This window comes from Diceros bicornis, chromosome 34, assembly GCF_020826845.1.
Source record: "Diceros bicornis minor isolate mBicDic1 chromosome 34, mDicBic1.mat.cur, whole genome shotgun sequence".
Taxonomy (NCBI): Eukaryota; Metazoa; Chordata; class Mammalia; order Perissodactyla; family Rhinocerotidae; genus Diceros; species Diceros bicornis.
In genome coordinates, this window is record NC_080773.1 from 30,321,097 (window position 1) to 30,339,334 (window position 18,238).

An 18,238-nucleotide genomic window follows, 5' to 3' on the forward strand; every position below is an offset into this window, starting at 1 on the left:
GTCTGTCTTTAATTGCGATTCACTGGATATCTTTACCTATTTTATTCAGCTTAAAGTTTCAGATAGTATATGCAGTAGTAGCTTCATTTGTAATTTGATAAGCCTCTGCATTTAGTTTTTCTCTTCAAAATCATGTTGGCTGTCCTAGATGCAGCAGAGGTTTTTGTTTGAAATCCCCATATTTATTTTGAGTTTGGGTTGCTCTGAATTTCTGCAGTCATTGAAGTCTTTATATCACCACATCTTCCAAATAAGAATTGTGATGTTCGGACTGTATGTCTGTGTTATGTCCTTCAGTAAAGTTTTATAATTTCTTCATATAGGTCTAGAAATGTGTTGTAAATAGATGTCATGGTATATTTGCTAGTGGAAATGCAGACTGTTTCTCATCTGGTTTGTGTTGTTTTAAATTACTATTACTAAAGAAGAAAAATTGTTCTCAGTATATTGTTGTTAGCTCTTATAGTTAAAAACTTTCTTTTTCTAGGTTGCTCTCATGTCATCTGAGTAATAATATTTCCAACTCTTAGACTTTATTTTCGCGTTACCTCATTTTCCCTCTTTTGCTGGCCCAGCTCAGGCATTATTTGCAGTAGTGGGTGGCAGGAGCCCTCACCATAATATCCCTTGTGTCAGCCTCCTCTTGAGTGGAAATGCTTTCATTGTTTACTGCCAGTCATGATGTTTGCTGAAATTTTCTTGCTTAATAACCCTCCTTTTAATTTTCTATTTGGCATGATTTTTCGTTATCCAAGAATTTTCTCAAAGATCTGCTTTCATAAATTATTTTATTTCTTTTTTAGTCTGTTAAATTAATGTATAACATTAATAAATTTTATAATCTTCAGTCGTTTTATTATTGGATAAACTCCATTTGGCTTATGTTAATGGCTAAATATCAAATTTTAAATGAATAAAATTTTATTGATGTTTATGTATATATATTTAGTGGAGATTGAAAGTAAAATTTTCTTTCTTGTAGTTTTTTTAAAGTAGGTTAATATGGAGTAATGTTGACAACAACCTAACTAAAATTCAGTACAATGTATAAATGTTCGTTTTACCAAAAAGGCTGAAATACACATGAGTAAAAAGTGAATAGATAAAAAAGTCATTCCAAAACATCTGTCATTCAGAGACAACTACTTTTACTGAAAGTGTGTGTGTATGCAAGCAGAAACCTAGGGTATATGTAAAAGATACATCATCATTTCATAAGTAACTTTTATATTCGTTTTAGCCTTTGAAAATTGTTCTTCCATATTTTCCACGGCCTTAGATTTTTTTCTACACTATCACGTTGCTGATTTAATAGTAGTAAGAATGTTAACGTATCATGTGCATGCATGTGTGTGAGTGTATTAAGACCTTTTGTGCAGTTGCATGGTGTTCGCTTTGAACTTGTTTCAAGTTTTCCCATTTGGGAAACCCACTATCAATGTACTTTTAATGCTACATCTGTTACTTAACTGTGTGATTCTTGAAGTTCAATTCTAAACTCCAACCACCCGGGTTAGGTGCTGGTTCTGCTATTTCTTAGCTATTTGACCTGAGGCGAGTTTCTTAGAATCTTTGTGACACAGTTGCCTCCTCTAGAAGGTGGGAACAGATATTTCTCTAATGTTATTATAGGAAATTATGCACATTCATAGTAATACTTAGCACATGGTAAGTGTTCAAAAACTTTTTGTCTTTGCCATTATAATCATCACCACAATTCTTAGATTCTAAACTTTCGTTAAAGCCAATGTAGACTTCATAATCCCTAAAGACACCACTCATCCTCTAGCTCATCAGAGAAATTAAATATCATTGGTGTGTAGAACATAGTGTCTAACACTTCTATACAGACTACCTTGTGATGAATTTTTTTATTTGTATATTTCTTTGTCCACAAAAATGTGAAATGCACAAGTGATTTTGTGAATTTTATGTCCTCTGGTTGAAAAGTATAACAACACAAAATCAGCGAAATATGACTTGCTCAAAATTATGTTACACTGATCTATCAAAACACTCACTACAACCAAATCAGTCCCTATACCTCTCTCCTCTCCTTTTGTGTGAAAGTAAAAACTCTCCCCCTGTCCACTTGGTGAATTGTGTTTTTCATTACAGGTGCTGTTAACTTTCAGGGATGTGGCCATAGAATTCTCTCAGGAGGAGTGGGAATGCCTGGACCCTGCTCAGAGGGCCTTGTACAGGGACGTGATGTTGGAGAACTACAGGAACCTGCTCTTCCTAGGTGAGGATAACTTCCCTCCAAAAGTCAGGATCTGCCCTGTATATCTTTGCATTTTCCCTTGGGAGTCTCTGGGGAGCACTGCTTTGCTGGCTGGGTTTCAGATTCTTGTTTTTCAGAGAGAGTTTGAAGCCATGTTGATTCAGAAATAAAAAGCTTCATCATGCGGCATCTGGACTTTCACCTTCCCCTCTGTTCAGATTATCTGCCCACTTCATGCTAGATTGGTGATGCTTCCGCAACCCGAGTAATCACAAAACCTTGTAGCAAAATTTTAAAATATCTGATTGCCTGGTTTTACCCTTGTGCTTTTGATTCAGTAATTCTTGGAAGAGAGCTAGATATCTGTATATTTAAAATATTCCTTAGGCATTCAGAAGAAGGCAGTCAGTGGACAAATTTGTGAAATATTTTTCTAGAGCTATCTGCAATGTCCTCTCTTCTCAGCTGAACAAAGGGCTGGGATTAAATTCTGGAAAACCCCAGCATATCATGTTTCTTTTTTCTTACAAGCAGGAATCTCTCTTTCTGATCTGAATATTATTTCCATTTTGGAGCAAAGGAAAGAGCCCTGGGCTGTGGAGGGCGAGGTGAAAATAGTTGAAAACCCAGGTAGGTGAGAGTGTACCAGAGGTGTGAACACAGGTAAGAGCTCAGAAAGGGAGAGAGGAACCAACTTCATCCAATATTGTTTGAGAAACTCTCCTCAAATAGGAGAAGTCTGTGGGAAAAGAAAAGTACTTGTGGGCTGTCAAAGGAAATCTCTTCCCCCACTTACTCTGTTCTTCAGACAGGCAAAATTTATCCTGCACCCATCCAGTCGTGTTCCAGCTGACGCAGAGACAAAGGCAAAGTCTTTATCATGACCTACAATACTCTGTTTTCTGGCTCCTATGACCTTTTTGATCCTTTGGCTTTGAGAGTGATGAGAAGGGCTGTTTCAAAGGGGTCTACTTTCCCTTATGGTCTCTCCTTCTGTCCTTGATTCTATCCGATTCCAACTGTTCCTCTCTAGACCTGACTCCAGGACCTGTCCAGGTTCCATCCTCATTTCCCATATTTAGGAGACCTTAGGAGATGGGAAAACATTGGCTGCCCTTCCATTGCATCTGGGGCCCCAGGCAAGTGCATGGGACTGCCTCATGTGCCCTCTGCCTCATTAAGCTTCACTGTCATTGCTTCAGTCCTGCTTTTGCCACATGTCAGGAGTGTTTAAGGGGGCAGTGGGGTGGATCTTCTGAGATTGTTACTCAGCAGTAACAATCGCACATGGGGAACATCTCAGTCTTTTTGACACTCATCTTGAGATTTGTGGACAGAGCACACAGCTCCTTCTCAAGGACTCTACAAGATCTGCTTGCTTTGCTTCCATATGTTACCTTTTTCTCCTTCTTCCAACACTCTACCTATGCTGAGAATGTAGATAAACCTTGGCTCTTGCAGATTTTTTATTCTCAACATTTTGCTTCTGAAACTTATGCTTTCTTAGGGTCTGAAATATCAGTCTCTTTTTCTGCTGTGATAACCCACTTTCACATGATGGACAGTTTCTAGTGGACTCTCCCATGGAGGGGGTTTACTGGGTAACAGCAAATTTTTGAAGGAGAACACTTTGATTAATATGTTACAGTGTCGTCCTGCTACTTAAAGAAGTGCCAATTTAAGCCACTGAGTGGAATGGTCAGCAAATCCTGGGATGCTGAGATAGAAAGTATAAGCTGACTAATAAGTGGTTGTAGTTGTCTTTTTGAGGAGTGTTGCAGTGTCTCTCAAGGGCAGTTTGGCAGTGTTGATCAAACATCCTAATGAACATTCCCTTTGAGCTGGCAATCACAGGTGTATGGATTTATCCTAGAGAGAACATTGTCACAACCTTGTATCTGTGAGGCTGTGACCAAACTATTCATCCCATGTGTATACCATTGTTCATTCTCTTTTGAACAAATCTAATTTTGATACATCATATTGAGGGAATTTATGAAGTTAAATGATGCCTCCGTTTTCTAACGCTACCTTAATTTGTTAGGTTTAAGGCACTACTGTTTTTATCATGTACATTTCCATGTATTATAAATGAACTTTAAAAACAATTAATCATTTATTACATATTTTTGATAACACTCAGAATTCTGTTTTATAGCTGCCATTTGTGCGGCTATTGGTTTGAGTAACAAATATTTCTTTATATATTTTACAAGGAGGTTTCCTTCTTGAGTGTTGAGAGTTATGGCTCAGCAACAGTTTCCCCAAAACCTTCTCAAACCTCTGAATTTTATGAAAAAATTATCTTGGTCCCTTTATTCTCTTTCCCTGATTTATTTAGTACCTACTAATAAAGTGCCTTTTTCTCAAATTGATTGTATTTTTTACAGTGGGGATTTTGGATCTTAAGAATATATTTTGTATTAAGTTACTGTGTTCATCCTAGAAATACCATTAAATTGATTTGTTATAATTTGTTATATAAGATACCCCACGTTTTGTATAGTATATTTTAAGTTTTCTAAATACAACTTGTTGGGTTTTATTTGAATTTTACTGGCTTTTTAGATTCTGGTACAAATGCTTTATTCTATAATTAATCTCCCTGTCTAGATTCATCATGTACGTCTTGGTGTACTAAACTAATATTTAAATATCTCATTGTATTTTATTGGGAACTTAGCCAATCTCTTCCACTGCATGTATGTCCTCAACACTCTTGCTTATAACACTTGTGTTTTCCATAAAGTTTCTATTGTTCTAGAAATTATATTCTTCAATTAACACTCGAAGGCTGTTTTGATCCACATCTTTTAAACTGAATTCCATAAAAAGTTCACCTGGTCCTTGTTGACCCACAGACCAGTGCTCTCCTGTTTTCAGGTGTGGTCAGCTGCTTATGTTGCTCACCACCTCTCTGCACATTGACCTCCTCCATGGCACTGCCAAAAGTTGTTTCTGCAGTCCCCTGCTGCTAACACTGCCCTTCAGTAGAATTCAGTCCCTGCTGTGGATCATTGTTATTTTCCCCTTGAGGTTGCCTACGTTCTGATGATGATTATGAAGTCAGAATTTATTAATTTTGGATAAGTGCACATTAGTTTTCATTGATTCATAATGACAATTATAATCTACTAATGTATATAGTAAGATCATCCCTCACCTCATGTCTCTTTATGCCGGAGATTGTGTTAAGAGATCCACATATATGATTTCAGATAGTTAGAGAAGGCCAGCAAAAGAAACATTATTTTTATATAATAAACAAGGACACTTAGACTCAAAAATGTTAAGATGCCAAAATTGGTAAATTTCTATTTATAAAATATATTATGTAATTAATAATTTGGTTAGTATGTTATTTCTTTTTAGCTAATGTAATCGGTAATCACATTTCCCCCAAAGTTCAGACCTTGACAAGAGCCTTCTGCTAACTTTGTTTCCTTCCAATAAACTCTTTGTCCTCCCCACCAGGGATTCATCATCTTGCACTCATGGTCATCCTCCATTGCTGTATTCTTGAGTTTCTTTGCATCTGCACGTGTATGTACAGAGTGAATTCATTCGTTCTTCTCTTGATGGCCGTTTTCTACAATTTTGCTTTTGATACCTGTTAGGAACATTTTTGTACATGTCTCATGGAATATATATGTAGGACTCTCTTGAGTATATGCCTATAAATAGAAATCCAAGGATACTCAGTTTGATAAATTTCAGGGCAAATATTAGAATAGAAGTATACCTGTATTCCTCCCACTGTATCACATTCCCTCCCTTTTAATCTCTTCCATTTTCTCCCCTCCCATAGTGTATTTCCCACAGAATGGGTCAGTATCGTGCCACTTGCTAGATCAGTTCATTTCTTCTTCTAAGATAAGGATTTATACTGTCCTAGCACAGGCATGTTTCCATAAATTGGCAAGTACAAGCTCTGTTCTTATCAGATCCTTCATTGATCTGGATGGAGCTCACTGTTACTTCCTTAGCATATTAATTTTGAGCCCTGGATGTTCAAGTTTCCTCAGAATCCCCTACTGCTACCACTTCCCCCACAATGTATGAAGATCCCTATTCTTTCAGAAGACAGCTTGCTCAGGACAGCACTGTAATCTAGTTACTGTCTAAATCAGCACATTCAGGGAGTAATGACTCAGATGCGGTTATCCTGGAGGGATAGCTCAGTAGCACTGTTAGTAACACAGCTCCATTCCTGTAATTTTCTTGAAGGATTTCTGTCTATGATGCTGGGATTTGCTATGACTGTTGTGCCTACTTCCTGGGTGGGCAGTGGTGTTTAGCGCTTTTAAAAACATGTGGTCTGAGCCTGCAAGCCCGGGTTCAAATCTTTGTTCTCACATTTACTTTCTGTGTGAATTAGTGTTGGATATATAAACCCCATGGGCCCATTGTTTTTATATGAATAATTATGATAATTTACCTCAAGAATATTTAAATAAGTCAATGGTTATTAGAGGCTTAGAGAGCTTAGAACGTTGCATGGCATGTAGTAAGGACTGAAAATTTACCTTTATTTACTAAGATTTCTTAACTGTCTCTTATGTTTAATATGAGGTTGACCTTTGCTTGCATTATATCTTCTCTGTACTTTGCAATTTGTTTCATATCAACGTTGTCTCTGACCTTAGTTAATAAGTTTTCAAAGCACACACTCTGTATTACTTATATTTTGTGACTGCAGACTTGCCTACATAATTAAAGGTTGCTCTGTAGTTAGGAAATTGCTCTATTTGTTGGCTGCTACTTAAATGCAGGCATGAAGTCATAATTCTTATTTCTGATTGCCTTCCTCTATTCTTAGTCTTTTAAATACTATGTATTTAACTGAACTGAATAGTTCAAAAGTCAGTGGTTCTTAAGATATTTTCTAGTTCTCATATTGTGTACTCCTTCCAGAATAGAAATCCTTTCCTTTGTTCTAAAGGAAGAAGATTTTAGAATTCCACAGATTATAATTTTTTGTAATTGTGTTTACTTCTTATTCAGCTTCTGGATTTGTCATGGGTTTCTAAAATGTTTGATTCATTTTTATTATGATTTACAGATAATGGTTTTTCATTATCTATTATGTATTATGACTGTCATGCACCAATGGTTAATGTTGCAAAATGCCTTTTCTGCATAAGTATAGAGAATTTTATTACAGGAATTCAAAACTATATTTTGTTATTCTTACAATGGTATTTTATCAAGTTCTTCCTTATTTTCCTAGTGCTGTTTTTATTTTGTAATTGTGAATTACCATTTATTTATCTTATTAGATATGTTTGGTAGAGATTATTTGCATTATAGCATATAGTGCTCTGTTTTAGCCTTTATTTGGGTGCAATAATTATGCAGTAGATATGCGTTAATATAATATTGCTTTTCTTCAAATATGAGACACCCAAATGTCTCCTGCCAATTGGTGTGTACTGTGGGGTGGCAACAGAAAGATGGCACTTGTTTCAGGGCCTGTGTAAATACTGTGAGTGGTTTCATCATAGAGTATTGCAACTAGGCTTTCCTGAAAATAATTTTATCTACATGTATTCAGCGTTTTTTTTTTTTATTGAGGAATCCTATTCCCTTTGTATTCCTAGATATTTGCATACTATGGTTGAGAAGTTTCATAATTATAAGTATTATTTTTGGTCTAATATTATGTTTTCAGTGTAAAATATTCATTTTACAGTTCTAGTTAATTGGAAACCTATGGTTCTTTATGTCTTTCAGATATCTCTGCTAGATGTGTGATCAAGGAATTATCACCAAAAGAAGATATTAACAAAGGAGAATTATTCCAAGTATTGATGATGGAAAGACACAAAAGAAATGACATCAAGGATTTTAATTTTGGGGAAGGTAAGCAAAATATGCATGAGTTCGAGAATCAGTGTGGATATTGTGGAACAAATTACAAAGGAGTGACTACAGCCCACAACAAAAAGCTCACTGGTAGAAGAAATCAACAGCATAACAAATCCTGGAATAATTTCCCTCTAAAGCAGAGTGTTTCTGTAAGAAAAAGTACTTATCAATATAACGCACATGAGAAGACATATTTAAGATATTTGTTAAAACTAAAAAATAACATAACTTGTGCGGGAAACAAGTATATGAAATGTTTTGAAAATAGGATTGGATTAAGAGTTCAGTCACATTTGGAACTTCAGGAGTTCCAAATTGATGAGAAAATTCATGAATGTAATCAAGTTGAGAAGTTTATTGACAATAGTTATTCTGCATCAAAACTTCAAAGAATTCCTCCTGGTGTCAACATCAACATTTGTAATAATTCTGGGAAATTTTTTATGTATCCATCATTACTTACACAATGCCAAAAAACACATATTAGTGAAAAGCCTTACAAATGCAATGCTTGTGGGAAGGCTTTTAGAGAAAGCTCAAGCCTCACTAGTCACCAGAGAATTCATTCTGGGCAGAGACCTTACAAATGTAACGTGTGTGGCAAAGCCTTTACCCAATTTGCAAACCTTACTAGACATCAGAGAATCCATACCAGAGAGAAACCATATAAATGTAATATATGTGGCAAGGTCTGTAGTCAAAATTCAAATCTTGCAAGTCATCAGAAAATTCATACTGGAGAGAGACCTTACAAATGTAATGAGTGTGGCAAAGCCTTCTCTGAGCGTTCAAGCCTTACTCTACATAAGAGAATCCATACTGGAGAGAAACCTTATAAATGTAATGAATGTGGAAAGACTTTTAGAGTAAGCTCGAATCTCACTAATCATCAGAGAATTCATTCTGGGCAGAGGCCTTACAAATGTAATGAGTGTGACAAATCCTTTAACCGCACCTCACACCTCACTAGACACCAGAGAATCCATACCGGGGAGAAACCATATAAATGTAATGTGTGTGGCAAGGTCTGTAGTCAACATTCAAATCTTGTAATTCATCAGAGAATTCATACAGGAGAGAAACCTTACAAATGTAATGAATGTGGCAAAGCCTTTATGGAGCGTTCAAGCCTTACTCAACATAAGAGAATCCATAGTGGAGAAAAGCCTTACAAATGTAAGGAATGTGGCAAAGCCTTTAACCAGTCCTCTAACCTTGTCATACATCAGATAATTCATACTGGAGAGAAGCCATATAAATGTGATGCGTGTGGCAAAGCCTTTAATGTGTGTTCAAGCCTTACCCGACATCAGAGAATCCATACTGGGGAGAAGCCTTACAAATGTAATGAGTGTGACAAGGCCTTTACCCAATTCGCAAACCTTACTAGACATCAGAAAATGCATACTGAAAAGAAACGTTGTAAACCTAATATATGTAGCAAGGCTTTTATCCAGAGATGAAGCGTTGGGGATGATCAGAGAATTTGTAGTGGAGAGAAACCTCACAAATGTATGTGGCAAAACCTTTAATGTGTGTTCAAACCTTACTGGACGTCAAGGAATCCATACTGAAGAAACCATGAAAGTCACATATTTGGCAAAGCCTCTAACCAAGTCTCACGTTTTAACTAGACATCGGAATATATGTCTTTGAAAGAAACCATGTAAACGTAATAAGTATGGCAGGGCTTTTTTCTGAAGATCAAGCTTTATGTAATATTAGAATTCCTACTGGAGAGAAACCTTATAAATGAATGTGTTAAGCTTTTAGGAAATGTTCATAACCTTTGGGGTCATGAGAGAATTCATATTGGAGAGAAAACCGTAAAATGTATTGAATGTGGCAAAGTCTTTAGACAATGGTCTGACCTCAGGATTCACCAAAGAATTTATATTGTAGAGAAATCTTAAAAATGTAATGAATGTGATAAATTGTTTAACAGGTTCTCACAATGGGCACATCAGATAATTCATACTAGAGAAAACTAAGTTTACAAATTTCTTCTCAAAGATTATTGATTTTTTTTAATAAATCAAAATCATGAAACCTATCATGGCAAAGTTACAAGGATACCTGTGGAAAGGTTCTGTTACCTCCATTTTATTAAATATTTAATCATTTGAGTTGTCTCAAAAAGGCTACATTACTATTGATTGTTTTCAGCTTGAGGTTTGAAATTTGTTCATGTTATGCCTTCATGACAATCCTTTTATATATCACCATGAAAGTCTCCAGGAAGGGTTTAATAAGATGAAAGGACGTGCTTCATTAGCTGAGGTTCATTCATGTCCAAAGTTTCCTGGAAGAACAAGAAGACAGAATTTATGACACAGTGTGCTGTAAATTTGAATGAGAGCACAACGAGTGATATATAATAGGTGTAAAACTATGATGTAAGTCATCATGCCAAATGTATTAAGGGCCCTTTTCTCCATATTTGTTGGTATGGGGTTTTTATGGTTGTTGGGGGGTGAGGGCTGCTGAGGAGAGGGTACCTGAATGTGGTTTAAACTTGGCACCACTGCCAAAGAAGGGAGCACACAGGCTTTCTAATCAGCTTGCCTGGCTGTCCGCTAGAATGGAAAGAGGGATGGAAGACTTGAAAGCTGTTAGTAGTCAAATAATAAAAAATGAAGTTAGACTTTAATTCAACACTAAATGTTTACTCTTACTCTTGAAGTTTTTCATTCCTTGGTTGGGAAAGACTACAGTTTTCTTCATGCTAATAACCGGACACGTCCTTTTCTGCTGCACGTATAGGATCCTTTATACAATGATTGTTGAAAGTGTGTGTGAAATACTGTTTAGATAAATTGTGATATTTGTACAGTAGTTTCATGAAAATGTGTAGAGATGTTTATTAGACAATAAATATGATTTAGTAGTTTTACTAGGAAAGTCGTTTTTCAAAGGCTATAAAACATCCCAATTTGAGATTATGGTAGTAAGCCTTATGGTTCATGGTTCCTTTCCAACTGTGTTAAAATTCATTTTTATTTTGTTATAAAATTTTTGCTTACCACTTTTTTCCCTACACCTTTTGTCAATTTATATATTTAATTTACCCTTCTTCTCTATAGTTGTTTAAAAAATTTGGAGGATACATAGACAAAGGAGTTGTTTTGAAATTTTTATGACGTAAAAATGTTTATAGAACAATGATACGTACAAAGTAGGTGCTCTATGAGTGTGAAGAGAATGGGTCCTTTGTGTCTACTTCAGTGAAAAAAGTGGATTGATACAAGATGATGAACTGAAATATTGGAATGGGGAGGCAGGAGACCTATTGCTGCCCTAAAAGTCACTGGCGTTCTGGTTAAAAATATAATCATTTCCCCTTAAAGTTATCTCTCAAATTCTTTCCCTTCTTGCCATTATCATTGCCAGCATCATCTCATCTTCATTGTTGCAGTGGATACTGGGCCCCCTATCTCCAAAGTCTTGCAGGCCAGAGCCACTAGGTTGGAATGTTTTCCTGAATTCAATGTAAATATATTAGAATTTTGTTTTACTTATGTATAATTCACTTGCCATAAAATTGACCCTTAACACTGTTCAATTGAGTGGATTTTTATGTTCACAATTTTGTAAAACCATCACCAGTAACTCCAGAACATTTTCATCACCCTAAAAAGAAACCCTATACACTGCAGCACTCATCAGTCCCGTTGTAACCACTAATGTAATTTCTGTCTGTATGTGTGTGGACATTTCATATAATGAAATAATACAATATGTGGGCTCTTGTGTTTACCTTCATTCAGGGAAAATGTTTTCAAGGCTCATCCATGTTGTAACACATATCAATACTTGATTCCTTTTTATGGCTGAATAATACTTCACTGTATGAAATTCTTTGGGCTCCTACTTTTTAGCTATTATAAATAATACTTTTATGAATGCTCAGTAACAAGGGTTTTTTTTTTTTTTTCTTTTGGTGGACATAATGTTTTCAATTCTCTTAGGTATATGTATAGGGATGGAATTGTGTCATGAAGATCAGATAATTTAATATTTTTTGAGGAACTGCCAAACTTTTGTAAAGCAGCTGCACCATGTATATTCCCACCAGCAATGCACAAGGCTTTCAATTTCTCCACTTCCTCATGGGCAGTTGTTATTTTCCATCTTTTTTATTAGGGCTATCCAAACAGGTGTGAAGTGGTACCTCGTGGTTTTGATTTGCATTCTCTAATGACTGATGATATTGATCCTCTTTTCCTGTGTTTGTTGGCCATTGGTATATCTTGTTTGGAGAAATGCTTATTCATTTGCCATGCATGTTTTTAAATTGTTTTAATAATTCTTTGTATATGCTAGATATAATACCTTTATCAGGTATATGGTTTGCAAATATTTTCTCCTATTTTGTGGATTATCTTTCACTTTCTTGATAGTGTCATTTGACCCACAAGTTTTAAATTTTGATGAAACTTTATTTTGGGGAGGGGTTGCTTTTGCTTTTATTGTTATATCTAAGAAACCATTGCCTAACCCAGTGTCAGGAATATTTATACCCATATTTTCTTCTAAGCATTTTATAGTTAGAGTTCTTGCATTAAGTTCTTTGATCTGTTTTGAATTAACTTTTGTATATAGTATGAAGTTGGGGTCCAACTTCATTCTTTTCCATGTAGATATCCAGTTGTCCCATCTGTTTGATATTTTTAAGCATTAGAGTTCCTTTACTAAAATATTTTAAAATATAATCAAAATCACTCTTTCACTGAGACAAAATGATAGGACCAATGAACCATGGAACCAATACAGTCATGTTGATTGAGATTTTTAGACTTTGAAAACATAGTATTATTCTGAGGGATTGTAACAATCTATTTGGTCAGGAAAACAAATAATTATTTGAGAGTAAGAATTATTTAAGGCAAGAATTTGGAAGCAGTCTGAGCAGTGAAATGTATGAAAGACTGGTGGATCATAGAGGGAGTCACTGGCAATACATCCTGAAGCCCCAGGGTGGGTGGAGAAGCCAAAGATCATGAATGTCTGAGAAGTTACTGCTTCTGGCTGCCTTAAATGTGGTAGAGCTAGTGGGGAGGTTTGCAAAGTGTTTATGTGGTTTGGTGGCTTCCACTGAGATAACATTTTTGGCTTCACTTCTGCTTTTCAAATTCTACACAGGTGTTTCTCATTGGAAAACTTCAGTGAGAATCATACAGGATTTAAAAGCAAAAGTATTAGCCACAGCAAACTATGGCAAGGGGTAATAGTATAAGCAATAGAAAGACCAAAAGCATGGAGAGAGGCTGAGGAAAAAGATGTGTGTGGAAGAAGGGCTTTTCAAATAGCCTACATATACTGAGGAGTAAAATATCTGAGAAAACCTTGAGCTATCTCTTCTGGGTCTGCACAAATTGAAAGTGAAGGTACAGTGGTAAATGGCATGGCTAAGTGTTGAAGGAGTGTCACAACTCTGAGCCAATATGCAATCACTGAGAGAGTAATTTATTTTTTCCTCTTTTATTATTTTTTGGGGGGGGGGGGTTGTCTGGCGTTTCATGAAATCTCTGTCAAACCACAATGTGACTACTAAGCTAATGGAAGCAATCTCTTACATTGACCACACATGATAAGACACTCTTTACAAAATTAGTTTGGAAAGGTCACTAACCTATGAGAAGCAATAACAACAAACCCTGAAAGAGGAAGAGAATCTGATTTCCAGAGTTGCACATTATAATATTTAAAATGTCAGTTTTCAACAATAATTTATGAGGAGTGCAAAGAAACAAAAGTATGGCACAGATACAAGAAGAAAATTAGAGAAACTTTGAGAATGCTCACACGTTGGACGTCAAGCTGAAATGAAAGAATGCTAATTAGTAACAAGAAAATAGAAAACACACTGGTAAAGTTAAGTATATAGTCAAATTCAGAATAATACTGTAATATAGTGGTGTGGCTCAAGTACAAAAACTAAAGGACAAAAGTATTAAAAATATACCTACAATATTTGTTAATGGATATACTATATAGAAAGTTAAATCGTGACATCAAAAACATAAACTGTAAATTTTCTGTATGCAATCACAGTGACATTATCACTGTAAAATAGACGGTTCTATCAGAGGGTTTATGTAAGGGTCATGGTAACCACAAAGCAAAAATCTACAGTAGATACACAAAAAAATAAAAGGGAATCAAGGCATTCCACTCTAGAAAATCATTAATTCCTAAAGGAATGGAGAAGAGAGGAAGAAAGGTACAAAGGAACTACAAAACAGCCAGAAAACAATTGATAAGATGGCATTAGTAAGTCCTTACCTATCAATTATTAGTCTGAATGTAAATGAATTGAATTCTTAAATCAAAAGACATAGAGTGGCTGAATGGATTAAAAAAAAAAAAACAAGACCCAACTATATGCTGCTTATAAAAGACTTCAGATTTAAGGACACACAGAAGCTCAAAGTGAAGAGATGAGAAAAGATAACCCATGAATGTGGGAACCAAAACGGGGTAGCTATAATTATATGAGGCCAAATAGACTTTAAGTCAAAAGCTAACAAGATACAAAGTCATTATACAGTCATGTGTCACTTAATGACGGGTACATTTTGAAAAATGCATCATTAGGCAATTTTGTCATTGTGCAAACATCATAGAGTGTACTTAACACAAACCTGTATGGTAGAGCCTACTACATCCCTAGACTATATGGTAGAGCCTATTGCTCCTAGGCTGCAAACCTGTACGACGTATTACTGTGCTGAATACTGTAGGCAATTATAACACAATAGTAAGTATTTGTCTATCTAAACATAGAAAAAGTACAGTAAAAATATGGTATAAAAGATAAAATATGGTACACCTGAAGAGAGCATTTACCATGAATGGACTTACAAGACTGGAAGTTGCTCTGGGTGAGTCAGGGAGTGATGAGTGAATGTAAAGGCCTAGGACATTACTGTACACTACTGTAGACTATATACACATACACTGCACTAAATTTATTTTAAAAATATTTTTCTTCAATAATTAACCTTAGCCAACTTTAACATTTTTTACTTTATAAATTTTTTAATTTTTTTAATTTTTTGACTCTTGTAATAACACAGCTTAAAACAAACACATTGAACAGCTGTACAAAAATATTTTTATACCCTTATTCTTTAAGATTTTTTCTATTTTTAATTTTTTTGTTTTACTTTTTAAACTTTTTTATTAAAAAATAGAACACAAACACACATTAGCCTAGGCCTACACAGGGTCAAAATCATCAGTATCATTATCTTCCACATCTTGCCACACTGAAAGGTCATCAGAGGCAATAACATGCATAGAGCTGTCATCTCCTGTGATAACAAAGCCTTCTGGAATACCTCCTGATGGACCTGTCTGAGGCTGTTCTTGAGGGGGTGTCGCTCTTTTCAGAAATATGTTCATAATGGTTTGCTTGAGTTGTTTCTTTTTTTCCATCATAGATTTGCTTGTGAGCAGATAATGCACCAAGAACATTCCTCTCTCTTAATGAAAACCTTTTGGTGTTGGGGTCCATATTTTCAAACTTTTTAAGGAGCTTGTTGAAGTCTGCAAAAGCTCCTGCTAAACCCTTCACTGTGAATTTTCTTGGGCGTTCTTTTTCTTCTGCAGTTTCCTTGTCTCTTGCCTCTTCTTCAGCTATGTGTTCCTGTGCCAGTTCCAGCAACTCCTCATTAGTCAATTCCTCAGGAACTACCTCTAGGAGCTCCTCAATGTCATCCTCATCCACAGGCAAGTTGAAGTTGTTTGCTATCTCAACCACAGCCTTGTTGATTTTTACAACCTCCTCATCCTAGGCAAATCCTTTGAAGTCATGGACAAATTTCTTCTTGCAGATGCCATTCATACACTCCTTGGTGACATCACCCCAAGTCCAAGCAAGGTTCTTAATGCAGTCGAATTGTAACCCTTCCAGAATTGCATCAGTGTCTTCCTCACTTGCAGCAATAGCCTGGGCAAAGGCTATTGTAGGCTTTAAAAGCTGCTAGAACTTCTTTATCCATTAAAGAGGTGTGGTGTTTGGAGGGAGAAATATTGCTTTGATATTAGGATGGAGATCACCGAAAAAAAAGATGTCCAGGAGAATAATCAACAATAAGCAAATTCTTGAAAGGTATATTATTCTCCAAACAATAATTCTCCATTTTGCATGCATAGCAATTCAGGAGGGCATCTTGGAGGAGGAACTGGGTCATCTATGACTTCTTATTGCTTCTGTATACACTGGTAGTGTGTACTTATTGATATGCTTGAAGGCCCTGGGTTTCTCACTGTGCCAGTTCAGAAAAGGTTTCAATCTGTAGCCTGCAACATTGCCTTCAAGCAAGACTGTTATCTTGTCCTTAAAACCTTTAAACCTGGCATTGACTTGGCCTCCTTATGGATGAAAGTCCTTTCAGTCATCTCTTTCCAGAATAGGGAGGCTTCATCCATACTGAATACTTGCTTTGTCAAGTAATTTTCCTCTACAATCAGCTTATCTAGAGTTTCTAAAAACTCTTTAGCTGCCTTCACATCAGCACTTGCAGACTCACCACTCACTTTCACATTATGTAATGATTAACAATTATTGAATTGTTTAAACCACCCAGAGCTAGCAGTAAGTTAACTTCAGAGTCAGGTCCAGCCTTTTTCTTTCAACACCACAACACCATGATGGCTGTGATCGTCATGGTGCTGAAAGGGTTGTGCTTCTGTGTCTGCTCTTCAATCCAGGTTATTAGAAGTTTCTCCATGTCTAATATAGGCCCTTCTCGAATTTTTGTTACTTTTGTTGCCTTCAGTGAAACAGATCCTTTAACAGCTTCCATCACTTTTTTCTTATTTTTCAAGATTATAGCTATGGTGGAATGGGACATGCCTGGCTGGCGAGCAATTACCATCACTGATTTTCCACCTTGGTAGTCCTTAATCACTTTTAATTTTGTTTCCAGATCAGTCACTCGATGTGGCCTCATACTGGCAAGATTTGCTGTGGATTTTGTATGCTTAGGGTCCATGATGAACAAGACAACACAAAACTAAATCAAGCACAAGAGAAAATGCTACAATCAAGAGAAGTGGTAAACAGGAGATGTATGAGGCTGCTGCAAGCATAACATGGCATACTATTTTACAGTAATCTTTTTTTATAAATATAAAGAGTACACTCTAAAATAATGATAAAAATTATAGTATAGTAAATATATAAACCAGTAACATAGTCATTAATTATCATTGTCAAGTATTAGGTGCTATACATAATTGCGTGTGGTATAGTTTTACACAACTGGCAGTGCAGTAGGCTTGTTTACACCAGCATAACCACAAACACGTGAGAAATGCATTGTGCTATGACATTACACCACTTTTGATGTCACTAGGTGATAGGAATTTTTCAGCTTCCTTATAATCTATGAGACCACCATTATATATGTGGTCTGTCATTGAAATATCACTATGCGGTGCATGACTATTTTTGTGCCATAAGTTTCAGTATATCTATATCCATTATGTCAAACTAATTCTTTCGCTTTTCAAATTATCAAAACCTTAATACTTTACATCACCTTCATAATATAAATACAGAGATAGCTATATTAAAATTTTTCCTACACCTGAGAAATAACTATTTTGCTCCCATGGAAATTCATCTGCCACAATCTCCACATAAACGCAAAGGATTTATGACTTTCTTCCTCTAAGTGACAGTTTCTCTGCTCCTCCGAGTTTAGTGAAAAGCTCCACTTAATTCCTCATGTATTGACATGAGAGTGCTCCCCCAAATATCTTTCTTTACAACAAGACCATTGGCTTCTTCACATTATTCAGAAAAATTTATTTTCTGCAGATGCCAAAACCCATACTATTGTATCCCAGACATCATGTTTCTCTGAATTGTCAAAACTCACCTTTTTTTTTTGAAATTACCCAAAACATCTTTGTACTCTCTTTTTCCCCACTCCAGTTTAATCTGACCATTTCTACATGAAAAAAAATTATACATTTATCTTCCTCTATATAATTATATTTCAACTGATTACCATCTCTATAAGGATGTAACATACAAATTTCGTAACTTGGACCCCAATACATCCACTATCCGAAACTGATTTCCATTCCAGCTTCACTCCATACTATTTCATTATTCCCTGAGAACATTTT

The 18,238-nt window shown here is 35.7% G+C and overlaps 1 protein-coding gene across 1 annotated transcript in view; it reads left to right on the forward strand.

The window, feature by feature from the left end:
- The window catches only part of LOC131397312 (zinc finger protein 208-like), a 649,542-nt gene that overhangs the window by 774 nt on the left and 630,530 nt on the right, over positions 1–18,238 (forward strand). The window contains 3 exon segments of the mRNA XM_058530105.1: positions 2,119–2,245; positions 7,958–9,494; positions 9,897–10,077. Of these exon segments, the coding sequence (XP_058386088.1) occupies positions 2,119–2,245; positions 7,958–9,494; positions 9,897–10,077 (1,845 nt within the window).